The 23,709-nt window shown below is 42.8% G+C and overlaps 1 protein-coding gene and 1 non-coding gene across 9 annotated transcripts in view; one reads left to right on the top strand and one right to left on the bottom strand.

Moving 5' to 3' along the window:
• Positions 1 to 490: 490 nt before the first annotated feature.
• Positions 491 to 597, bottom strand: LOC127686622 (U6 spliceosomal RNA). Its single transcript, XR_007978206.1, has one exon. It is a non-coding gene; the product is annotated as a U6 spliceosomal RNA (small nuclear RNA).
• A 1,188-nt stretch (positions 598 to 1,785) lies between these two features.
• The window catches only part of Cobll1 (cordon-bleu WH2 repeat protein like 1), a 155,374-nt gene continuing 133,450 nt past the window's right edge, over positions 1,786 to 23,709 (top strand). For 7 of the 8 annotated variants that reach the window (XM_052182591.1, XM_052182589.1, XM_052182586.1 and 4 more), the window contains exons 1-2: positions 1,786 to 1,842; positions 2,360 to 2,486. In XM_052182591.1, the coding sequence (XP_052038551.1) occupies positions 1,833 to 1,842; positions 2,360 to 2,486 (137 nt within the window). In that variant the 5' untranslated portion in view covers positions 1,786 to 1,832. Of the gene's footprint in view, positions 1,843 to 2,159; positions 2,487 to 23,709 lie in introns of those variants that run through there. The other variant, XM_052182587.1, reaches the window with a different exon arrangement.

Genomic DNA, 23,709 nt, shown 5'->3' with positions numbered 1-23,709 from the left:
CATTTCCTCCAGATTCTCCAGTTGTGTTGAGTACAGGCTCTTGTAGTAGGATCTGATGATTTTTTGGATTTCCTCAGTTTCCGTTGTTATGTCTCCCTTTTCATTTCTAAGTTTGTTAATTTGGATACTTTCTCTGTGCCCTTTGGTCAGTCTGGCTAAGGGTTTATCTATCTTGTTGATTTTCTCAAAGAACCAGCTCCTAGTTTTGTTGATTTTTTGTATGGTTCTCTTTGTTTCTACTTGATTGATTTCGGCCCTGAGTTTGATGATTTCCTGCCTTCTACTCCTCCTGGGTGAAATAGCTTCTTTTTGTTCTAGGGCTTTCAGGTGTGTCATTAAGTTGGTAATGTATGCTCTCTCCATTTTCTTTTTGGAGGCACTCAGGGCTATGAGTTTTCCTCTTAGCACTGCTTTCATTGTGTCCCATAGATTTGGGTATGTTGTGTTTTCATTTTCATTGTGTTCTAAAAAGTCTTTAATTTCTTTCTTAAAAAATATGGAACGCTTCACGAATTTGCGTGTCATCCTTGCGCAGGGGCCATGCTAATCTTCTCTGTATCGTTCCAATTTTAGTATATGTGCTGCCGAAGCGAGCACTCAAAGCAACTTTTAATGATATGGTTCTAAAACAGTCGTCGCAGAAGTCACCACAATCTCCGCCTCCATTTCATATTCAAAGATGTACTGAGACCATATTCTGCACCACCAGGGAGGGCAAAGAGTATCCATAACATACAAAATCTAATGATATGGAGTAGTAGTTAGTACTTTTAATTCCAGAAATCATTGGTGGTGGTTGCAAGGAATGAGCAGTGAAGAACGTTTAATTAAGCACGTGTTATAAATACTAGTGTAATTTTAATACACTACAATTGTAAAAATAATGCAATTGTAAAAAATATAAGTCTTTTGTTATCCTACATCATGTTTTTATGCCTGTCACAGATTTGTCACTTGATGTTTCCATTTATGTATTTTTAAATTTAGCATTATTTCCTGACATAAGCTTTTGGACTCATCAATAGGACTTACTTTAAAACGGTTGGCAAGCTTCTAAGAATAAGGGAGAATATGCAAATACACCTGGTTGTCAGGTGGGACTCATCCTTTGAGAACTCTTGAAGGAACCGAAACTACAAACAAGCTAGCACGGACTGAGATTCCTTTATTCCTGTGAAACTTCCAGGAGGCCACTAAATCTCTGCTGTTCTTTCTTAGCTTACAGACTGTCATCATGAGAACGTTCAGTCCTTAAATCACAGCTGTTGGATGTTTACATCAAAAGAAGCATGCTTAGGAAGACTGGACGGGTTTTAACCTGCCAGGGATTAGAAAGATCACAATGTCAGAGGTGCCATTTACAGGCTAGCAACCGCAGGGGTCAGTAAGGTTAAAAAGAAAATCCTGCACTTGGAAGGTCCGACTGCAGGTGGTCAATCAGCAGGACTCCGTCCACGAGCTCTCCTCACTTCCGCTACAGCTTGGGTCCTCCCTGGGGTTTGGCTGGCCAGGTATTCTCCCTGTCCGCCCACTGTCCCTCTTGGGTTCGCGGGACTTTCCAAAGCTACGCGGTGGCAGTGGGGACTAAAAACGAGCAGCCTAGACGCTTGCTCTCCACCGGCCTCCCCCGAGGTACCCTAAAGCCGCGTGCCCCGGGGAGGAGTGCCGGGTGGGGTAGGAAATTCCTCCTCGCTCCACGTCCCCGCCCGCTCGCCCTACCCGTCCCCTCTCCGGCTGGCTGCCCTGCTCGCTCCGATGCGGACCTCGTCACCCTCACTTCTGCAGGGCGAGGTGGCCGAGGCGGCTGCGAGCTTGGGGCTCCCGGCAGGGCCATGGGGCAGGGTGAGTTGGGGCGCGGGAGTGGCTGGCTAGGGGTTAGCCGCCTTCTGCCGTGCGCTCGTTCCGGGCGTCCCAGCCAGCCGAGCGGGGGTGGAGCAGAGCTCCAGGCGGAGTGCGCGGAGCCTGGACGGGCCGGGTCCCCTAAAGCGGGCAGCGGCTTGGGAAAGCGGGGGCGCTGTGGTCCGCAGCTCCTCGGGAAAAGTTTGCACGGTTTTCAGTTAGTGCGCAGCGGGCCGCTGGAGCCCAAGCACTGCGGGCGTGGCGAACCGTCCCGCTCCCGGACCGCTCCTCCTCCTCCTTCGCAGTCCCGGCCGCAGCGCGCCGCCCCTTCGCCGCCGACTGGCTGCGGGCTGCGGCCGGGGCGGGGACGTGGAGCCGTCCGTCGCGGCGCCCTCGGGCAGGGACCGACCCGCAGGTGGAAGCGCCCCGGGGAGGCGGGGCCGCCCCGGGCTGCCGTGGGTCGAGGCGGGCTCTCGGCTGGCCCGCTCCCGCCCTGACCCGCCGGCCTCTCCCACCCCAGCAGTGACGCGCCGCCTCCGAGCCCGAGCCCGCGCCGCGGCCAGCAGCGCGATGGACCGCAGCGTCCCGGATCCCGTACCTCGCAGCGCGCCCCGCACCCCCGCCACGCAGGCCGCGGGCTCCGCAGGGTAAGTGAGGTTAGCCGCCCTCCTGGCCGCCGAGGACTCGCGCGCTTCACCTGCCCGCGGGCGAGCTCCCCGCGGGGCCCCGGGCTCCCCGGCCGACCCACACGCGGGCGGGAGACTGCGTCCTCCCGGGCTAGCCTGGGTGGGGGGTTCGGTGGTTTGGGCAAGCTTTCCGATCGGGGTTGCGGAAGGCCCGGAGAATGGCAGGCGTTGGGTGAGGAGTCCCTGAGCAAAAGTGGTAACAAAGGGCCCCTTGTTGGGGCTCGGGAGCGGCGGGGGACGACACCTGTAAGTGCGCTCCGGGAACGGAAGCAAAAGTTTCCACGGCCAAGCGCTGGAGCCCAGGCTGATGGCTTCTGTCAAGGTGACTGCAAGGAAGGGGCTTCCTGAAAGTCCATGGAGGGCGCAGCAAGGTGTGCCAGCTGTCAGCCCGGCTTGACAGTTCCGGGAGCAGGCGGGGTGCTCGCCTGTCTGACTGGGGGTGTGTGTGTATGTGCCTCTGGCCAATTGGTGATGCCAAAGCCTAGCGCAAAGTCAGTCGCATTGGCAAACACCTATACTTTTTACCGTCACGTGTTTGAGGAGCGATTGGAAGGGAAGGGGCTGTGTCACATGGTGAGTTAATATTAAATGAAGCATGCCTTCCTGCCAAATATGCTGAAAATCACTGTTAAACGTTTGGGTAAACAGTGGTGGAACAGGTAGTCCTGCAAGGGCTGAGGAGAACTTGAGAATAACCTTTGTCATGTTAGTAAACGGTCAAGCTACATAACCCTGTCCTAGTTGAGAACGTCCCATTGCTGTCATGTAGCCTCTTTATCTTAAGGCACCCCCAATTTCTCTTTTTCTTTGTTAACCAGAACCTAAAAATGCCTTAAACGGAGCATGAACATTCCAGAAATAGGAACGCTAAGGAACAGGCGACTTTGTATGCAATGAATGAGTGTTGTTCAGTTTTTTTTTTTTTTTTTTCTGGTTTAAGAGTGAAGAAGTCATTTTTCCCTGGAACATGACAGGCGTTTCCTTAGGAGCAAGTCACAGCATGTTTATTCATCAGAGGCCATGCGAGCATTGGCAGTTGTCTAGAGGAAACATGGAAGCGTCTCAAGGCAACATGACTAATCTAACAGATATTTAGTGTAATGCTTACGTAGAGGAAACATACAGTGTATGAATTCGTTCTTTTTTCTCTAAATTTCGATCTCCTTCATGCAAATATCCCTATTGCTGCAGAGCGCCACTTTTTCCCGGGGGGCAGGAGGGGCAGCTTTCCACAGCGATTCCGCAGGAGAGTCTAATGTGACTCCTTCCATCTATTTTTTCCGTATGGTATAGTCAGTGTGTTGGTAGGGTGAGCATGCGACAAGGCCTGGAGACAGAGCTGTGGGTTTATATCAGTTAATGATGAACCAGCTTTCACTCAAGACTGAATTAGACTGTAAGAAAATAGCAGAGAAATCCATTGTACGTTTGCGTAATACATTTACACAAAACACAGTCTCAGATGCCTAAGAATCAGTTCTTTTCAACCAAATAAGTGAGGCTGGAGAGCTCTGATGAAGACATATAAAGAACTTTCTAGTGATAAGCCTAGAATACCCCCGGTTGTATGCTTGAGAACTTGAGGGCTAAATAAACGAGTTCCTCGAGAGTATGCATATAGTTAATTGCTCGATGAGTTATTTATGTACTTTTATTTATTTATTTGGCAGCGACTCCTTTAGCCCAGGCTAGTCTGAAACTGCGTTTATAGTTGCTTGCTTCTGCCTCTCAAAATTGAGGTTACAGACATACACACTGCCGCACCCCACAGAGGAAAAATATTTTAAAGAACCTTTGAGCTTACCTTTCAAACTTCAGGGAAGTCATCTGAAAAAAAAAATGCACCTATAAATAAACTGCACTAATATCTAACAGTATTCTTTTTTTTTTTTAAGAGCTCCTGATGGCTTGCCCTCCCCAACTTTTCTTTTCCACGTGCCTGTTATGTCTGATGAGTATTCAGGATTGGTGTTTGCTTTTTCTTTAAAAAAAAAAAAAATAGAGACATTTAAAAAGGTTTAAATAGTGGGAAAATGAGAGTATTTAGGAGGTGAGGGTACAATCCTAATATGATATAATTGTTGGTTTTGAACGTAGGTTCTTTACTATAGAACTAATTATATCATGACTCAAGAGCCTAATAGCTGGTGAGGCCTACTTTAGTTCTTATCCCGTGGATATTGTTGTTCAAAAGAAGTCCTCTGTTGTCTGTAATTTTCCAAGGTTTACTCTGTTGGAACAGGTTATTTGAAGGACAAATCAATGCAGCTACATATTTTACAATAGGGATGGGGTGGGGGGTGGGGGAGGAAGCTCTTTTCTTCTTGCGCTACTGAGCCAATTAGTAAAACCTGAAGTCAGAGGTGCCGGTTCAGATTTCCCCTTAGTCTCCTAACTGAGGTAAGGCGTAATCTACATTTTAACATATGGGTGTTGAATCATTAACTGAGTTTGATAGTTTATATAGTTTAGATCTCATGGAGATAGATTCCTAGGTTGGAAACTCTGCCCCCCTCCCCTACATAACGGAATTGGAGGTGTTGGTGCCTTTAAGAGGTGTGGCAAGGTTGTTAATGGGGATTAGCAGGAGTGGGCTGGTTATGGGTACAGAACTCTGTTGTAAAGTGGGCCTGGCTTTCTCTGCCTGCCTTTCTCCATTTCTTATGCTCTCCTACTTTGTAACCTGTACTGGATGGTGGGTGCAGCTGGCAAACCCTCACCTGGTGAACAAATAGGGCTGCCTGACCTCGGGCTTGTAGTCTCTACAGCTGGAGCTAAACACACCTGTTTTCTTCAAGAAGTACCTAATCACAGGTTTCATTGTCACATAGGATGTTAGCACCCTCGAGGGGGACAGGGAATAACATTAGTTTAGGAAAAAAATATTTTGTGGCCTCTTGGCTACATTCTAAGCAATTGTAATATTGCAAATGTAAATAAACATGTGATGGTTTCAGTTTTTCGTCAGTGTTTTCATTGCTTGACTCACAGTCAGCATAGCGTGGAGAGACACCTGGGAGAGATGGCCTCATCTGCATAGATGTTGTGGCTGCCTCATGGACACCTGAGAAGACCCTTTCTCTGAAGTGAAGGAGGTCATGTTCTAATCATCACACCTCCGCAGGGGCTCACCCTGGCTTCTGGTTCACCTCCTCCATCCCTCACCATCTTGTTAGCTCTCCTCCTCAGTATTGTATGTAAGCATCCACTGGCCATTTGTTGCATGTCCTGTAGGCATGGCTTTCGACTTTGAAAAATGCTGCTGAGTTTACACTTCAAAGCCACGGAATTCCAACAGCTCTGATTTCGTACTTTGATGAAATGTTTATTTGTTTTCTCCATGAGTTGGTTTGGTTTGAGATGGAAGCCTACAAAGTGGAGGCCAACATTGAACTGTGCATCTTCCCGCCGCACCCTCTTGCAAATGATGCTTTTGTGTGTATTAGGATACCAGGCTAGATTAAAGTTTGCATGTTAAACACATACACATACACACACACATACACACACACACATACACATACACACATACACACACAAACACACACACACACAATTTTAAAGTTGCAAAAAGCAATTGATTTGAACTGGACTCTGACACTTAATTCCACTAGATCAACCTAACACAGAACGTAATCATAGTAACTGAGCTCTGTAGCCCAGTAACGATTTAGCTGTGAATAACTAACTAGTTAGGCCTTAGAGTTGTTTTCTGTAAGTGGTGTGCAGCCATCTTGGTAGCGAGGAGTGTTTTTCGAACCTGTTCCTACTGTAGGAGCTGTCCAGGTCTTAAATCTCTGCTCAAATTAACAATAGTATTTTGAAGTCTTCTAAATAATTTTCCTCCTGAATATTTGTAGATATCACATAATATATATCCGCGTATATGTATGTTCTCTGACATCTATTATCTGTAGATGAAAGTTAGCTGGTTTAGTTTGTATTGTGACTTACAAAAATTGTAATTGCTTACTAGTTTCCTTGGTTGGAACTGTTAGGCTGGTGTGTCTTTGAAGAGAACCCTGTTGAAACACAGGCAGAAGAGCTGAAAGGTTTTAGAGGTGAGTAGAGAAACCAAACATGATATTACTTTCTACTGTGGACATCTAGTATTACTAAAGAGTTTCTTGTAGTCAGTGATGGCCCCCAAAATATTACATAGAACATTCCAGAAAGGAGCAGTTTGTGAGCGTTGTCACATCTCTTTCTTAATAACATGATACTGTGCCATCTGGATTTGGTCCATCTCAAGAGATGGCTTTGTTTAGTATATGGTACAGTGTCCACCCATCCTTTGTCTTCTAGGCCATAGTCACTTGGTAGCCGTCTTTGAAATCACATCAAACAACTCAAAACACAGTAGTGTTTTAGGGTCGAGAAAGCATTATTTGTCGGGTATCTCATGCTTGTGATCCCAGGATTTAGGAAGTTGGGGGCAGAACAATTGTCCTAAGTTCCAGCCATCTTGGGATACAAAGTGAGATCTGGTCTCAAATAATAATAATAAAACCAGAAAATAAAAAAAGAAAACCCTCCTCATCTTACTCAATAATGGTCTCATCATTCCAAGATTTGTGATTCTGAAAATTCAGATATGCCAAAAAAAAAAAAAAAAAATTAAGTACACCATGATTTAAAAGAGACACATTCACCTCATGTAACCTTTGTTACAGTAATATTCTATTTTCCTAGTTATGGTTTCTGGCATCTCAATGTTCCTAATTTATAAGTTAAACTATTGGAGGTAGGTGTGTATAGGGATACATCGGTGGTTCGGGTTCAGAACCAGCTATGGTTTCAGGCATCCATGGGAGACTTGGAACATGACCCCCACTAAGAAGCGTGAGCTTATTCTCCTAGAGTAAAGTTATCCAAGCCTTGCTTCTTAGTCCTCTGTAGCGAGGCATTAATCACTGAGAAAAAGCTGCATGCTTGCCTATCTCAGCTAGAGACTTTATCTTTGAAATCACATGCTCAAGCTGGTAATCTTCACTCACCCAGATAAGCTTCTCTCTTGACTTTTCAAAATGTAAATGTCAAAGTTGTAGCTGACCTTGCTTTGAAGGATCTTGCTGCCTTGATTCTGAAACAAACCCTGGATAGACAGAATGTTAACAAACTCCCTTTTTTCTACTTTGACAGCTTGGGAGCAATGGGGTTAATTGGGGGAAGATTAAGGGAAGACTTACCAACTGCTTCTGCCTCTATTTGGATTCATTATTGGTTCTAAAGTTTGACTGTTGAATATTTAGCGTATATCTCAACAAGAGAAGCACTCGGGTAACTTTAAAAGCAGTGCCCTTCCCTTCTCACACATCGACGTGTTCTGCTTTGATTGGCTTGGTCTGGGCCAAGGGCATGGTTAGGATTACCTTGCCACCAGGTTTGAGAGTGACTGATTAGCATCAGCAGCTGAAGTTGGGGTGGAGGCACTGCTGTTTTTAAGGAAATAAACGTGATTTTGGAGTTTATAAAGATTATATTTACGCTCTGTATAGTATTTTTTTTTATTCTTAAATTACCTTCTTTTTTTTTTTTTGAGAAAGTGTATTAGCTCATACTTGCAGAATGAGCACAACCGTGATCACACAACTGCAGTGGATGCGGGAAATTTGGAAGCAAGACCCGATTTCCAAACCTGTGTGTTTCATGGCTTAGCATCACATATTGAGTTTACAACTGTGTCATGTAGTTACATTCAGTCCTATGGTTTACACTTAATGGTTCAAAGTAGTTTTTATTTCAAGTGGTCTGCAAAGCTGACTATCCCTTCTCTTTTCAAAACTATATCATATATTTTCAAAAATGCTACACACTCCAATCATTTATAAAAGCGTGTAACACTGAAAAGGAGATTAAATACTTGTGGGCTATATGTTGAAACTCATAGTAAATCATTTGTGGTAAATTATGTTTTCAAACTCTGTTGTATGAGAAGGTGTTTATTTTTGTCACGATGTGTCTGAAATGTATTTTGCAAGAGTCAGAGAGCTTACAAATGAGAGAGATGAAGGAAACTGGTCAGTAGAACAATACCCACTCATTTCTCCTAGTCTCAATTTCCTCCTAGTGAGGTAGAGAGAAGCAGAGCAGCGATTCCACAGGAAGTATTAACACAGCAGTGCTAACCATCTTCAGTTTAAGACCTTTAATTTAATTCTTTTATATAAAATAATTTGGGAGGACACCACCAGGAAACTGACTCCTAATCATAATTGCTTTGCTGAAGAAATTAATCTGTACCCTGTGGGGGGGGGGAGGAAACATGGTATTGGGTACAGTCAGTACTTTGGTGCCAACTTAATGTCTGGTTTATGCTTATAGCTTTAGATCCTATACCCTACCTCATGAGTTTGTAGATTTTGGCCTGACAAATGGTGACCTGCAGGTCAAGACGGGACTCTGCCTGTGTTTTTCTCGTCTTTCTCATTTTTAAATTGTAGTAAATAATACACACAATGTAAAATTTCCTATCTTAAAACATTTGGAGGTGTACATTTAGTTGTTTTAAGCATATTCATATTCATATTGCAACCCCTGTTCCATACCTGCTCTGTTAAAACAAAGTTTATTTCCATTAAGTTGAGGTCTGCTTTCCCCTTTGATGTTCCTGGCAGGCAGTCTGCTCTTTGGCCATGATTCTGACCATACTGAACTTCTCTCCTAAGTGAGGTCTAGGCTTTTGTGATCTGCTTAGTTCACATGGCTTATTGCCTTCCGTGTGTTTATACGTTTTAGCTTATATGAACACTTCATTCCTTTGTAATAGTTAAATATATGTTTGCCTGTAAAGATCCAGTCATCCATCAAGGAATGCTTAGTTTCTTCCAGATTTTAGTTACTGTGAGTAGTGATGTTATACATCTGAGTGTACAGATAGCGCTTGGAGATCCAGCTCTTAACCCTTAGATATGTGGTGAGATATGGATTTGGTATCCCCTCTCTCCCTCCCTCCCCCTTCTTCCCTTCCTTCCTTTTCTCCTTCCAGATAGGGTCTGATTATGTATTTCAGACTGCCCTTGAACTCAAGATCTGCTTCAGTGTCTCGATACAGGGAACATAGGTGTGTACTATCATGGCTTTAGTTTTTAAATATATTTTCATTGTTTGTGGACAGGGTCTTCTTACTCTGTAGCACTGGCTTCTTGAAACTCAGCATGCTCTAGAACAGTGGGATTCCAAGTGTGTGCTTCCCTGCCTAGCACTTACTAATTTTTTGAGGAATTTCTATAATGTGTTCTTTAACAGTTATATCCTCTTACATTCCTATTAACAGTAGATAAAGTTCCTAATTTCTTCACCGTTTCAAGAATTATAATTTCCTGGTTGTGCCTTAAGCCAGTAGTAGCCATCCTAGTGGTATGACAAAGTCTCTGGCCCTGGGCTTGGTTTATGTTTTCCTATTGGTTAATGAGGTCATGTAGCTTTCCTGTTGTGATCTTCTTTTGACTACTTCTTTACCTTCTTGGGAGAATTATCTTTAAGTAGTATGAATGATTTTGGGGAAAAAAAAACATTGCTTGGTTTTGTTTTTTGACTTTAGGTGTTGCCTGGCTATTAATTGCTTGTTCTCTACCTGTGTATTCGAGGAGCTGAATTAACTGGCTCCACGCATTTGGATATTGTGTTCACAGCATAGTTGAATAGACCAGATTATAATCTTGTAGCCTGCAAAGCTGATGCTTTATATAGAAAAGCTGGCTGACGCCCAACTTAACTGAGGAAGTGAACACATGAAACATTGATTTTTAAAATTAGAACATGTATATTCTTTTAAATATTGAACACAAATGTCAGTTGTCTCTAAATGACTTAAGCATTCAGAAAACAAAATATATAGTATACTTTTCTTTCATTTTTATATTTTGTTTTTCTTTCATTTTTTTAAATGAAGACTAGGTATGGCCCTTGGCAAATGTATTTGAATTTTAACATTTAGAAGATCTAGGATTAATTTCTGTTATCTTATTTTGGTTGGACTTTTAAACTCCTGTGCTAGAGAAACCTTTACAAACAATGATAGATGTGGTTAGAGTTTTTAGATATAAATGTCTAGGAAAAAAATGGACCTGAGGTGGGTGGAATTCCTTTCTAATTGTTTTAAAAGTTTAACTTACATTCATATAATGTATGTGTGTGTGTGCATACATGTGTGTATGGAGTCAGAGATTCTGCTCTGACACTGTGCGTTCCTGGAAAAGAACTAACCGTGTCGGCCTTGGTGGTAGCCACCTCTCTATCGCAGCCATCCCATATATATCTAGTATTTTGACTCTGAACTTATTTAGGAGTTAAGTCAGTTTTTACAATTTCCATCATTTATTATTGTTATTAAAGATATTTCTTAGCCTTGGGTCTTTTAGTGTGCTAACATTAGTATGATAGCTATGAGTAATTTTTTTTCTTCATGATTCTACTTTGCCGAATTTTTTCCCCATCTGTTATAATAAAAACAAACAGAGTATGGGAGAAAGAAGTTTCCCATGACTATTTATAAAGGGCCAAGGGGCTCCGGTTCTGCATATGAGCTCCCTATCAGAGGAATGCCTGTCTTGGAAAAGGCTTTTTAAGGACCGGCTTGGAAATGTGAGGAGTGAGTTGTGATTGCTGGCCTTTCATAGAGTGAATCTACAGTGCTGTCCAGGAATTTAAAGGTTTAGGTATGGATTTCTAACACCCGGAAACTGTTGAAATGAATTTTGATTTTTGGAAAATGATCCAAGTATTTTAGAGGCAAGATTTGGAGATATTATTGAACATGATCTTGAGTTTCAATAGTTCATCATATGGTTGTAAGGATTGATTTTGGTGTGTGTGTGTGTGGGTGTGTGTGTGTGCGCCGTGTAGGTTGATTTTTAATAAAAGTGACAAAATGATTATGATTATCTATTAATATAGTGGTGATACCATCGTAGACTGTATTCTCAGTCTGATCAATTTGAAACCTTAATACCGGGCTTCTTTTTGGTGTTGCTGTGGTCAAATGTTTTGACAAAATCCACTAAGGAAAAAAAAGGGGTTTAGTCATGCTCATGGTTCCTAGGTACAGCTATCTATCTTGGTGGGAAGGAAAGTCGAGAGGAGCTTACATTAAAGTTGGAAAGCAGTGAGTGATGGGGGCATGCTCCGCTCACCTTGTCCTTTTTATACAGTGCAGGATGTGATCTGAGATGGCACTACCTAGGGTTAATCAAGATTATCCCTTCAGGCCTGCCCAGAGGCCGTCATCCAGGTGATTCTATAGTTTATCAAGCACAGGATTGAGATTCACCACCCCAAACACCAAGCAATTAAAACCACTCCATTTCCCTTCATGACCTAATACCACAGCATCTGTAAACACAAGATCTATCTCTAAGGAAGTAGTTAAGTTACTGAACCCTAGGTGAGGAATTTATGGCCAGCCCTGGAAGATTTCCTTCTGTCTACTGTCTTCAGGGTATTATTTCTGCAAAAACAGAAGTCTGGGAAGCACTAGATTAGCCCAGGGGGGATCAGTGGTAGCCAGGCAGCGTTTTAACAGCTGTTGCATTTGTGTGTCAGTTCAAATATTCTAGAATAACAGGAAATTGAGCTGTTAATGGGAAAAAGACGGAGACCCATTCTGGGCTCTCTGGGATGCGCTACGCCTTCTAGACCAATCAAATCAAGAATCATGGGGTAGTTGCAGGAACCATTGAGTTGACTTTCACACTTGTGGAAAAGGATGAGGGTTAGAACAAAGTGGAGAGTCAGAGAGCAACCTGGTCCCCCTCCCCCCACCTTGTTCTTTTATACTCAATTGCCGATTGCTGTATACACTCCCTTAAAAGACTAAAGGCAACAATAGACAACCCATCTACAGAAGAGGTTGCTATATAAGAAGATGGTGTCTGCATTTCCTCTCCTTTGGCTCACTCTGTTCCTCCTCTGTCTGTTACTCCATGAATGGCTGAAACGTTTCTGGACAAAGTATCCTACCAGGCTAGGGAATTCTGTCTCCCCAGTTCTTGTTGCTGTGTTAAGATGTCATTCTACATCCCTAGAGAGCAGTTAGGTACTCTTGATTTTTGCTGTCCTTCAGGAGGGTCAAGCTGAAAGTGGCAGAGAAGAATGTCTATGGTGAAATGAGGTGAGTTTAAAATGTGTATTGTGTGATCATATGCTGCAGTCTTATCTCCGTGTAAATGTTTGCGTGAGGTGGATGAGTGTGAATGCAGGTACGTGGACACGTGGGTTTATGTGGAGACCAGAGGTTGGCTGTCAGTGTATTCTTCCACTGTGCTTCCTATTTTTGCATCATGCAGTCCTCGGGATTTCCCTGTCTCCAGTCCCAGCACTAGGTTACAGGTGTCTATTACCACCCACCAGGCCCAGCTTGGTTTGTGGAATTGCATGGATGTTTGGAATGGCTTGAACACCAAGGTGAAGTCAGTCAGAGGTAGTAATGGTTTGGGCACCTAGAACGACAGATGATGCCACAGGGACCAAGCGTTTAACATTTCATAACTTCGGATCTGGTAGTCTTCACCATGTCCTTTATTCCTTATCAAGAAGCAGTTTGTCAAAAGTTCTGGCCATTTCACTCTAATCGTTGAAGGCATCTGAGACGTTTGACGCATGGAAGCAGAGGGTCAAACCTTCCGTTGATTGTAGCGTTACTCATCATGCAGTGTGATTTGGGTGGTGGGTGAGAAACTTGTCCCAAGTTAGTCACCACATAGTTGATGAACCATTGTGGCTCTAGGACATTTTCTGGGAATGATGCAAAGACATGCAGGCCTTCCCAGATCCTCTCAGGGACATGTAAGCAGGACAAAGGTAATGTTGCTTGGGAGTCCAGAACAAAGGCCTTTAACTTAGTTTTAGAGACCAAACAGTTTAACCCTGTCAAGGAAAGGCTGTTTGTAGTGACATATGCATTTAAAGCCCCAACATTTAAGGATAGGAATCATGTGTACTGGTTGATTTTGTGTGTCAACTTGAAACAAGCTGGAGTTATCTTAGAGAAAGGAGCTTCAGGTGAGGAAATGCCTCCATGAGATGTGGGGAATTTTCTTAGTGATCAAGTGGGGAGGGCCTTTTGTGGGTGTTGCCATCCCTGGGCTGGTAGTCTTGGGTTCTATAAGAAAGCAAACTGAGGAAACCAGTGGAAGCAAGTTAGTTAGTAACATCCCTCCATGGCCTGCTTGAGTTCCAGTCCTGACTTCCTTTGGTGATGAACAGCAATGTGGAAGTGTAAGCTGAATAAACCCTTTCCTCCCCAACTAGCTTCTTGGTCATGATGTTTGTGCAGGAATAAAAACCCTGACTAAGACATCATGTTTATTTTCAAAATGAAATGGTGAGGTTTTTGCAATTTGGGGTAGCAACTCTATTCATATGCAGTTTGCTTTTTTTTTTTTTAAATTTGTATATCAGTTGTATACGTTAGTTTCTTTCCTCTAGCCCTTTGTAATCAGCTAACATTTTTACACTACCTTAAAAACCAACTTCAGGGAGATTGGAAGGGAGAGGTGTCTTTTATTCTGCTTAGGATAGCTGAGTAATGGGTTATTTGTTAAATGCGGAATGTCAGGGTGATCACATTTGTACTTGGGATGAAGATACAAAAAAAAAAAAAAGACAAACAGCTCAGAACATGTTATATTTGGAGGGTTGATAAATGAAAGATAAGAGTTTCTGATGGTGGAAAAACACGTTCTTCTGACACTGAACAAGCTCTTCTGAGGGTTTGGATCTATGGCATTGTTGTGAAACATGCCAGTAATCTTAGATTATTTAGAATGTTTTATGTACAATATTATGTACAACCTCTTCAAGAGCAACATCTGTCACTTTGGGTGATAGAGCACGGCTCATGGCAAATGTCTCCCGTAGGCTCATGTTTTGGGGTACTTGGACCCCAGGTGGGAGCACAGTTTCGGAAGGATATTTTGGGATGAGGCTAACTGAGGTTTGGCTCTCAGAGACTATAAACTTTGAGGACTGTAGACTGCTGCTTCAGGTTCTAGCTCTGTTTCATGGTCTTCCAAAGTTGGATCCTCAGCCAGGGTCTGGCTATCCAGAAATCAATCATGGCTTCCCTACCATCAGGGCCTGAAACTGAAGCTGTTGAGCTACAGCTCAAAGCTCTCTTCGTCTCTCTCCCTCAAGTTGGTTCTGTCACTATTTTGTCACCATGACAACCAAAGTACTATGGGAATGAGAGGCTCTAATCCTTAGTCTAATTGACTGACAATTGTGTCAGTGAAGGTGACTCCTTAGTGTGCATGAGTTGTGTCATTTATCAGGTTGTTTTTCCAGTCCGTGGTGTATTTAAATGACATGAAATGGCATAATGGCGAGAGAGCTCTTTCCAGCCCCTTCATTTCTGCCAGGTAGACCCCTTACCCCCAAGGTGATTGGGGTTAACATTAATATTCCCCAGTGTGACCAAGTGGCTTGTACTCACAATCCCAGCACATGTGAGGCTGTGGCAGGAGGATTGCATTGAGTTCAGACAAGACCAGCTTGAGCAAAAGTGTGAAACTGTCTCAAAATACACAAAACAGAAAAACAAAAAACAAAATGACAAAACCTTGAAACAAGTAAAACCCAAACAAATCAAAATAACCCTAGCAACAACAAAATGAGCATTTCCTGTCCAGTCCCCTCCGGACCCTGCTGGGAGTCATACCCAGGGCCTCATGGCTGGTGATGCGAGCTCTAGTTTTATAATTTGTTTGAACACTGTAATTTAAAATTGTTCTTAGATGCAGAGACAAGAATAATTTAAATAGTGTGCAACACAGTAGTTAATAGAGTTTAGTGCTAGCACACCAATGAAGTTGTTTTTTAAACTTTTTAAGTGACTGTGTGTGAGTTTTATGTTTATGAGCACATGTGCGTTCAGGTGCCCACGGACTATCAGATTTCCTGGGACTCGAGTTGTAGGTAGTTTGTAAGGCATCTGATGCGGGTTGCTAGGAACCAAATTCAGGTCCTCTGTAAGTACAGTGGGTGCTCTTAACCGCTAAGGCATCGCTCCAGCTACAATGAAGTCTTCAACAGAAATAATAATCTTATAGCCAATGACATGTAAAATTTCAGTTAATTCCATAACATGAAGATTTTGTTTCATGGTCACTAGCCTGTTCTCTGGTACTCAAGAACCTTATGCCCTGCACAGGAAGCCAGGCCATAAGCAAATGTATGTTGGTGTATCATTTTCTTTATTCAGTAATTCTTACTTTAATCATTGGCAGACTTTAGCAATCACTCCTGCTCTTTATAAAGGGACTTAGATTGTTGTTGTTAGTTTTACGCATTGGCAGGTGTTTAGGTTTGTTTCTTACCTCACATCCTACCTTTAGCTACAAAGTATTCACAATGTATCTTTACATCTCCTGTGACATGGGAAAAAGCTGAGGCCTTATTCCTTCCTGGCTGCTACTTTTGTGTAAACAGCAGGTTTTAATTTAGTTTCTAGCATACTGAGACTAACAACAATTAGCTTCTCAATAGGAGTCATTTGAAGTTGGGGGAACTGGAGTCTTAGGTCGACTTTGGGGGTGTACGCAGGGACTTTGCTCATCTAGTAAAGAAGGAGAAGCTCTGCTGTGTGGTACGAGAGAGGCTGAAGTAACTGCAGGCTTTTATAAGCACTGACTGCAGGCTGCTGCTCCGATGCTGTGAAACACAGTATCATCAAGTCGCTGGTGCAGATTTCTTGCCACTCTTGTGATTCTGTCTAGCCTTGTTTATGTTACAAAACACACTCATTTCTTCTGAAATTATACAAATACAATCTTTAATAGCACAAGGGACAACTTTTAGTGTTGCTGTTACAGGTCAAAAGTAACAGTACATAGAGACGATGCTGTTCTCACTGACAGGTTTAACATTCCTGTTTGAATAGGGACAGGAAAGAGCAGTTGATTTGTAAGTCAGATTGGGGGTGCTGGAAGTGAAGCAGCTGTTGAATCCTCACAAGTAGGCAAGTAGCACCTCATCATTGTACCTTGTGTCAAGGCTGAAAAGTCTGAATTGTCAGCGGCCTTGGCATTTTAGTGCAGGATTCCTGTCAGCAGAGGAATTGGCCTGTTGACATAAACAACAATAGATTGAAACATAAGATAGAATTATGAATGGGTTGTTTGTTCTAGTTCTAGAAAGAAGAGATTGAGAATTCGGAAGTATTGTGGGGGCAGGAAATTAAATTGTGTCAGGCATGGTAGTTCAGGCCTGCAATTCCAACACTCTTGTAATCCAGAATTTTGAAGGCCTAGGTAGGGGGATCTGAAGGTCTGGCCACCCTGAACTATATGATGAGACTCTGTCTCAAATAACAAAACCTATATTTCCCAGACTGCCAAAAAAAAAAAAAAAAAAAAAAAAAAAAAAAAAAAAAAAGAAAAAGAAAGAAAAAGAAAGCAAAAGAAAAATTTGCCTAGAGAACACATCCTTTTCTCTGATGGTTTTAAATGTTTTTTTTTTTCCTCCCAAGATTTAAATGCTGCTGAGTTTTTTGTTTTTTGTTTTCTTTTCCAAAATGGATGTAAAATTGTAAACTTTCATAGAAAGGTTTGTGTGGATTTTTTTTTCCTTTTTCTAAGAATATTTTGGCCACATGTTGGCATTTTATAGTCGCCTAAAATAGGATGAACTCCTAAGTTGGACTTTATCTTTAAAATCAACAATAAAACAGTAAAACCTTTGAGGTACTTGCTGGGAGGTGAGGAAGGTGTTGAGAGGCGGGGGTTGAGGATGACTGTGCGGAATGACATTGTCTGAATGCATTATATACGTGTGGGGAATCATCAGTGAAGAAGTTGAATTAAAACAAAACAGAAAGCCCTTTTGTGTAATGATAGCGTATGGGCAGGTGATCCCACCGACCGAGCAGAGCTTGGAGCATTTAATAGTGAGTCACATTCTCTTTATTCAGAGCTTCAGCCTACTTACAATCCTCTGATGGAATGAGCCAGCACACTCGGCTCTCTGGCATTTAACAGCATTCGTTTTGGTTTCAAAGAAAACTGGTCCATCCAGAAATCAGATGGCTCTTGGCAGGCTGCTATTGTAGGGTGAGCTTGGGCAGAAGATCAGGTGCCGAGTCTCTGCCATTGCTTGTTGGCTTGGGCACTGTGTGATTCCTCTGGTGGTTGAAAAGTCTAGCACCACAGAATCAAACTGGGAATAAGACTGCCAGGTACCAGGCCTGCATCGTGTCCGGTAAATTTCAAATAGCGGTCTACAATTATTCGAAAGCGGCCCATTGTAATGTTGCTATTTTTACGGTAGCTAACAAGAAACCAAAGAGGGACAAGAACACTCATTTCTCATTTAACTTTACCAGGAAGTAGAGAGTGGGATTTGGTGAAGCTTCCTAAATATCCATTCCAGGTACTGCCTCTTGGTTTTTCCCAGGAAGAACCGTAACCCCTGCTCCCCCCTTTAGATTAGGAATGTGCTAGCAAGGTGATTGTCAGACTGTACTTCTAATCATTTCTTCAGGCCTTTCTGGGAACCCACTTTCTCCTGCATCTAGTGGGAACACCTGAAAGTGCCTTTCTTTGATTTTGGTGAGACTTAGGCAGTGACTAAACACTTAGCCGTGGTGCCTTTATTCAAGGAAAGTAAGAGCTTGCCACCATTGTGACCACAGGTCAAATGCTGAGGAGAACATTTCCTTTTGCAAACAGATCTCTTACTTAGTTTAAACAAGAAATTGAGGTATGGTGCACTGCAAATGCTGGAAAATTGTGCATCTGTCCAGAATCTGACTTTAGTGTCTACTGTTGAGCACAGAGTCCTTGGAAGTCCCTAATCTTGGCTCTCTGAGATGGTTGCTGTGCACTTTTTAGTGTTTGAGGGAAGCACGCACAGTGCTTGTCTTGGGTGATTAAAGCCGTGACTCTTTCCACCCTTGATCAAAAAACCTTAATTGTACCAGGTGTGGTGGTGCACACCTGGCATCCTAGTTCCTACGTGGCTTCAGAAGGAGAATGCAAGCCTGGGGCAAGTCTCGACAGTTTATGGAGACCCAGTCTGAGGGAGGAAAGTGCTGGATGACAGATTGTTGGACTCTTAGACACAAGGCCCTGGGTTCATGGACTGGTTTGAAGAGCCTTTATTGGGGGGAAAATATAGCTAACTGGGTCTCCTGGTTTTCTTTCTGTTGGCAGTGATAAAACACTCTGACCAAAAGCATCTTAGAGAGGAGAGGGTTTCTTTGGCTTATAGTTAGTTCCAGGTCACAGTCCATGGTTGAGGAAGTCAGGGCAGGAACTGTAGCAGAACTGAAGTAGAATCCGTGGAGGAATGTTGCTTATTGGCTCCCTTCCCGGCCTAAGTTCTGCTGGCTTTGCTATATAGTTCTATGTTCTGGGCCCACTGGCCTACAGATGGTGCTGTCCCTGTGGGCTGGACCTTCCAACATCAACAGAGACAGTGCCCCATAGACATGTCCACAGACCAATCTGACTGAGGCAAATTCAGGGAAATTTCCTCTTCCAGGTGAATCTAGGTTTATAAACTTGACAGTGAAGGTAAGGGTGGTGCATTCACATATTAACTTGGATTTTAAAGGTATTTTTTGTCTTAACAAAAATATATGCTAGAAATTGAACCCAAGACCCTTGTACATGCTAGGTAACAATTGCCTACCACTGAGTTGTATATAGTCCTAGACATTTTTAAGTTTTTTGAGACAAGCTCCAATATACCCTTTTTTTTTTCTTGAAGAAAGTCTCCTTCAAAATTTTTTGACACCATCTCAGTTTTTTCATATCAGATATTATTGGTATGTGCTGGTTACACCCAGGCCTAAACTCAGCATTTAAGTGTTTTCAAAGAAACACGATGCTTCTCGTAAGTTGACTCTAACTCAGTGTGTTTCACAAGGTAATTTGCCAAATGGCAGAGACTTTGACAGCTGCAGAGGTCAAAAAGGTATTTGTAAACTATTGTTTAAATAATATAATGTCCCCAAATGAGTATTTTTGAAGTCAGACTTCTTGACTCTTAAAAGATACAAGTATAATTTGGTTATACTGGGCATGGTGACACACACTTTTAATCCCACAAGTGGAAGACAGGGGCAGATGTCTGTGAATTCTATATAGTGAGTTTTGGGCCAACTAGGGTTACTTAGTGAGAAACTTCACCAATCACCAAACCAAACCACCACCACCAACAAAAAAGAACAAAAAGACAGTGGTGTTGACTTGCCTGAAACTGGTCATAGGAGTGATGCCAGCGCATGGCATATTAACCTCTTGACATGTTCTGCTCTGATCAGCAGCAATATCCAGCTGATATCCATTGTTCCAGAGAAGAGTCTGTATCTTGAACTTTTACTATGCGGAGTCACGTGACCAGGCAGTGGCAGGTCTGAAAGCCAAGCCTCATTGTTCTAGGAATCTCTCTGTGTCTTAAGAATTGCTGTATGTTCTGCCGTGGAGAAGTGCCTGTGCATCAAGGCCAGAGTGTAGCAGAAGTAACCTTAAATGGGGCAAAAACACTTTTTAAAAATTTTGTTTTTCTTAAATCATTTTTCACTGTAAACTGAACATGCTTAATACAGAATATTGGAAGAATTAGAGACTTTTAAAAATATTTTTGAATTGTGGAGATAATAATGCAAATGATTGGCATTTTAACATTTCCCCGATGTGTTATGATATTACAAATTTTCATATTTTATGAAACAAAGCCTCGGTGGTCAAATACTCTGGAGAAAGTTGGGTTAAGCAGTGTTCTTTTCTTATTGTATCCTGGGGATTCAGCCGTGAGCATTAAGTAGGACCCTGATGGTAGCTCAGTCAGCAGCATTTTACAAATTCATTTCTCAGAGCACTGGTTTAAACTTTAAAGTCCTCAATGTTTCCAAGGTAGAGCACATATAACATTGTAAATAGGATGCTTCTAGATGCTTTCCTGAGTTTTCATATTTTCTGGCTACATGTACTGCATTCATGTTTTCTCTCCTGAGTGTATGCTGTAAGCTGTTACTTAACATTCTTTTGGAAATGTGTGCCTAGCAAGTTCTGTGTGTAGCCTTATGTGTTTTGGTGTTCTGTTTAACCTTTCACCTTTCGAGCCTTTGAACTGTTCCCAGTGAAATCATTAACCAAAAGGTATGTCAGCTTTAGCATCCGGAGAAGACCATTTTCCAAATCTGGTGATCTGAAGGAACCGCCTGCAGGTTTAATTCTACAGCTAGAAACTGAAAACTAGAAAATGTGTGCCTTTAGAGGAATCTGTGTGTCATTAGGGGTGAGGTGCCAGAAAAGGGACATTCTTTGGTGGAAATAGGTTGGTTAGAGTTGAACTAAAGTCCAACTGCATGTAATTGCCTTCTGGGTCAGGAGTATCATTTCTTCTGTGGTGCTTTGGTTGCCTTAGAAATTTTTGAAAGAGATTCCTACTGTGTAGTTCAGGCAGGCCTTGAACTTGCCTTTTGAGTACAGGGATTTCAGAGTTGTGCTACCAGCCCTGCTCAGATGAGTGCACTGTCTAAGTACAGCCCAGGCCAGCTCTGGGCTTCTCAGCAGTACCGGGGAGGAAAAGAACACCTGACTCTGGGGTACAGGAGCGTGAATGGGATGGGACCTCTCAGGCTGTTTTAAAGGGCCAAGAAGCAGGGCCTCTGAGTAGGAATGGATTTGAAAGGGAGACGGTTAGTTAGAAAAGATGGGGGTTCAGCTTGTTTAGCAGATGACTCATTTAATTTTTTTGTTTGTTTTGTTTTTTGAGACAGGGTTTCTCTGTGTAGCTTGGGCTGTCCTGGAACTTACTCTGTAGACCAGGCTGGCCTCGAACTCAGAAATCTGCTTGCCTCTGCCTCCCAGAGTGCTGGGATTAAAGGCGTGCGCCACCACCGTCCGGTTACAGATAACTCATTTTTAAGGATAGTAAATCTTTCTATTCTAATCAACAGTTAACTTTTTAAAATTAATATGCATTTGTATTTGCTGAAAACCAACTTTATCAGATATTGAGTTGGGCATTAGCAGGAAGTACACTGATAATATTACTATAAGACATGGGAAATATATTCATAGAACATGATCATGTTAGCTGAGAGGAAAAGGTGATTCTGTCTTTTAATAATATTACCCCTTTGGCTGGCAGATTGTTCAGAGTAGAGTTGCTTACACTCAGGTATGACAACTTGAGTTCCATCCCTGGACTCCAAGGTAGCAGGAGAGAACCCATATCAGAGAGTTGTCTTCTGATCTTAAATTGTGCTGTAGTGTGCACAAACCTGCCCTCACTCTCTTTCTCTTTCTCTCTCTCTCTCTCTCTCTCTCTCTCTCTCTCACACACACACACACACACACACAACACACACACATCAATATGATATCAATGTGTGTGTATGCATATCAGTGCATATATATACATGTATGCATATATATATATACACACATATGCATACATGTATCTTTAAACAACCTCTGAGATCATGTATTACCTTGCTAATATAAGTAACATCTCAAGTATACAAAATGCCAGTTAATCATACAGTTTTTAATTTTCCCGTGGTGAATACATCGTGTCTGGTTTGTGAGGTGTCTGGGCCTTTTGAGAAAGTACACAGGGATGTACATTATATGAATGTATGTATGGATGTATGTATTCTCTTCCTCCCTGGTCAGGATTTTCCACAGCTTGGTTTTCAGTGGACTCTGGGAAAGGCAGTATGAAAACTTGCCTTTCTTGGCTGGACTTTGTAAAAGCAAGTGTGGAGAAAGCTGTCCTTACCGAGGATCATGGACTGCAAGGGCTACTAAGGTGCCAAAGGGAAAATTCCTGCAGGGAATATTTCGTAACCCAGGAGGAGTGAGGATCGTTGCCATGGCAGCAGAGGGCAGTTAACATTGGCAGTCAACTCTCCTTGCCAGCGACACCGGCCAAGCTGCCAGTTGGACAGGCAGCAGTGGAGGTTCTTCATCTGAAGATGCTCTGGCAAGGCATCTTTATTGTAGATGCCTTGCCACTGATGTTCGTAGAGCGACAAGACACACAGGAGCTGTGCATAGGGAAAAGACTTAAGGACAGAAGTGACTTCTCAGGCACACATTCATGCAACATGTCTATAGCTGAGCAATTGAAATTTTTGAGTATCTACATATCATATGACACCTGTAAGAGTGGCATAACTCCCTCTTCCAATCCGCCCATTTTGTTTTGGGACAGGGTCTCTCTCACTGGGCAGGCAGTCCCCAAATATGCTAGGCTGGCTAGCACAGAACCCTAGGCAGTACTCTGTCTCCACCAAGAGTCCTTGCCACCATGACGGGCTTTTCAAATGGTTTCTGAGGATCAGAGGAAGGTTCCACTGTTCCTAAGGCAGACCCTCCATGGACATGGGCCGGGACTAGCTCACTCCCCAGCCCCAGCTCTCAGGGCTTTGCGCAGAAAGTCACTTGTTGGTATTTGGCTTAGGATGGTGATTTCTCAAGTGTAAGGCATGTTGTTTTGTGACTCATTAATTCATGGAATGTTTTTCTCTGTAAGCACATTTTTCTAGCCTGTAGCAATCATTAGAAAAGGCTCTACCTGGTAAGATGTAGAGATAGTAAGAGTACACCGTGTCTATATTAAAAAACTTTATTACCGTTCCTAGAGGAAAGGTAATAAGCACACAAGGTAGATTTTATTGTTAGTTGTGGTTTCTCCCCTGAAGACTTTGTCTCTGAGCCTTTGACCGACTTGTCGTGCATGGGAAGTTTTCCTTTGGTGCTTTTATATCCATCCTACATGCACAGACTGGACAATACTCACTGAGGTGTTCGGCAAGCCAACCATCACATGAGTAATTAGAAATAGCCCCCCCCCATCTACTACATTGTATCTAAGATGAGAACCATTGAAGATTGCTGAGAACACATCTCAAGATAAGTGCTCCCACTTGAATGAGTGATGTGTTTCCTCTTCAAATTCCTCCTTAAAAATATGTATGTATGTACATATGCACGTATGTTTGTGTATACCTGTACACAGGAAGAGTGAATCACATCCCATGGGCTACAGTCAAGTCACAGTTGTGACCTGCCTTGTAGGTACTGAGAATTGAACTCTGGTCCTCAAGAGTAGCCAGTGCTCTAATCAAGGAAACCGTGTTTCTAGCCTCTCTTCTCCAAAGTCTCGATAAGGGTCCTTCTGAAATCACAGACTGACTGGTGGACGGAGAATTGGGCAACGTCTGAGGAGC

This window comes from Apodemus sylvaticus, chromosome 5, assembly GCF_947179515.1.
Source record: "Apodemus sylvaticus chromosome 5, mApoSyl1.1, whole genome shotgun sequence".
NCBI lineage: Eukaryota > Metazoa > Chordata > Mammalia > Rodentia > Muridae > Apodemus > Apodemus sylvaticus.
The sequence above is the reverse complement of the archived record's forward strand: the minus strand, read 5'-3'. Positions and strand labels throughout refer to the sequence as shown.